The sequence below is a fragment of the Lathyrus oleraceus genome, chromosome 1 (assembly GCF_024323335.1).
Source record: "Lathyrus oleraceus cultivar Zhongwan6 chromosome 1, CAAS_Psat_ZW6_1.0, whole genome shotgun sequence".
In the NCBI taxonomy this organism is placed as follows: Eukaryota; Viridiplantae; Streptophyta; class Magnoliopsida; order Fabales; family Fabaceae; genus Lathyrus; species Lathyrus oleraceus.
This window is the reverse complement of record NC_066579.1, coordinates 346,681,409-346,683,804: the sequence shown is the minus strand read 5'-3', so window position 1 is coordinate 346,683,804 and position 2,396 is coordinate 346,681,409. Positions and strand designations below refer to the sequence as shown.

The following is a 2,396-nucleotide window of genomic DNA, read 5'->3' as shown; positions in this document are numbered from 1 at the left end:
AAATTATAAATAATGAGTTAAGTTGAATAAACAATCTCTATATATAATTTAATAAATTCACATAGTCAATTTAAAAAGACTTTATCTTTATTGCAAGTCAATATATACATATTAATATATATTAAAATAATATTATAAAGACTTACATTAAAGATAAAGTCTTTTTTAATTAACCATGTCTGAATTATTTAATTATAAATAGAGAGTTTTTGTTCAACCTAAAGTATTGTCCACTCGAATCAAACACAACATATACACCAAGAGCAAAACAGTATTTACATAAAGAAAGAAATATGGCAAAAAGTGAGATGAAAAATGTTGTTATGATGATTATCACAATGATTATGTTGGTTTCTGCTGAAGCTAATCATTCTCTTCCACCTCAAGCTACAGAAAATGGAATCGATGACATTACTTGTCTTGTCAAATGTGGTTTAGAATGTGCACCTAAGTTGGGAAATAAAATCAAATATGGAATGTGTATGGCTCTATGTGAATTGTTATGCAGTAAACATCCATCGCAAGATGCATATGTTTGTACTAGAAGCTGTACTTACTCCAAACTCAATAATATTAATACCGGTATGCTCTTAGTTTACCTTTTCATTCTTATAATTGATATATTTGATTTTAATATAATAGTATGGAAGAGAGTTATTGATATTAAATTCATCTTATAAAATACTAGTAGTATTGAATTTATTAATTATATCTCATACATATTTTTTATATTTTATTTTTTCAGATGCTCGTGATGTCAACGGAATCGTCGATTCATGTTTGAAAACTTGTTAGAATATATGTAACAGTCAATAAATCAAAAAGTATGAATTTTGTCTATCGACTTTGTGACTTTGTCAATGCAATCGTTAATTCGTATTTAAAAGTTTATATTGGAATAATATGTAGCAATCAATAAATTAAACTCTTCACTTTTACATTTTTTTAATTCTTTATTTTCATGTAACAAGTTAATTCTTTTAATTTTTTTTTAATGATTCAGTCATTTAAGTTGTTAAATGCATGTATCGTTATTATTTTTAACAGAGTAAATGTGATAATTATAGATGTAATTATTTTTAGTGGTAAAAAATGATAAAATATAATAAAAAAACATAACAGACACATATTTTAAACGTTTAAAATGTAAACAAATATTTAAATTATTATAAAAATAACTTAAATGAGCACTTTATTATAAAAATAATAATTTAAAGAATCTAATGTAATTTTATCTAAAACTTATAAAAATAAGTCTCATTTTTTTCAATAGTTGAATGATTAATTGTTTATGTGCTCTTACATTCTAATGTTGATTTAATAAGATTAAATGTCATTTTACATTATTTCATAAACAAAATTTAATTTTTCATCAACCCGATAAAAAAAATTAAAAAAAAAAATTATAGATTGACAGTATAAAATATTCTTATATATACGAATGTATATCCTACTAAATCATAAATTTAATTTTTAAAATACTTATATAATATAATAGAATGTTATAATTTTATTGAACTATTCATCTTTAAAAAGATTCCAATGAGTTAAGTTATCAGACTAGTAGAAAATGTGTGCCATTGAAATTCTAATCACTATCAAAAATATTATTTTATTTTTCTTCTCTATCTTTCTGAATATCTTTATTACTTTCTTTATTATCTTCATACTTTCTCTTTGTTAAGATTTTTAAAATAGTTTTAAATTTTTGGTCAAAACTTTCCTATATTTTTTTTGTCTAATATTCCTTTTTTATTTCAAACAAAAAAATTTAAAAAAATTGTTAACCATTAAGATTTTAGTCACTATTAAAATATTATGAACTTAATTGAAATACACTAACAGTATAAAGATATTTTACACTATCAGTTAATCATAACCATTGATTTGCTAGAGAAGTTTGACTTTCATTATAATTACAGGTAAAATAATACAAACGGGTGATTGTGATATATTGACAGTGTAAAAAAATTTACACTGACAATGTATAACAATTAATCTCAAATATTATTATTTTATTTCTATTTCTCATTTAATTCTGTATTAAGTTTTATTTCTTCTCAACTTTTTACACTCTTTTTATTAGCTTCTTATTCAATATAATATATTTTTGGATTAAATAATCTTTTAATTTATGTAAATTAGTGAATGTTTATTTTGATTTTTATATATTTTTTGTCTGAATTCTTATATGTCATTTTTGTTTGATTTTAATCCCTAAAGATAAAATACGTAGAAAAATCTGAAGAAAATCTACGGTTTTTCTTGCATATTTTAACTTTAAGGATTAAAATAAAAGAAAAATTACAAAGACCAAAATCATAAATTCATTAATTTATATGACTAACATACTATTTTAACCTTTAATTTCTAAAAAAATGATTTTTTTTTCTAAA

The 2,396-nt window shown here is 21.2% G+C and overlaps 1 protein-coding gene across 1 annotated transcript; it reads left to right on the top strand.

Moving 5' to 3' along the window:
- The first annotated feature begins 219 nt into the window (after nucleotides 1-219).
- Nucleotides 220-938, top strand: LOC127135872 (uncharacterized). The gene is made up of 2 exons (XM_051062503.1): nucleotides 220-582; nucleotides 746-938. The coding sequence occupies exons 1-2, from the start codon at nucleotides 294-296 to the stop codon at nucleotides 793-795; spliced, it is 339 nt and encodes a 112-aa protein (XP_050918460.1). The 5' UTR covers nucleotides 220-293; the 3' UTR covers nucleotides 796-938.
- The last annotated feature ends 1,458 nt before the right edge of the window (nucleotides 939-2,396 follow it).

Excerpts from the sequence above, each read along its gene's own strand:
- LOC127135872 (XM_051062503.1), top strand. The coding sequence starts at position 294 with ATGGCAAAAAGTGAGATGAAAAATGTTGTTATGATGATTATCACAATG. Across the intron at positions 583-745 it reads ACTCAATAATATTAATACCG|ATGCTCGTGATGTCAACGGA; the intron begins GTATGCTCTTAG and ends TTATTTTTTCAG.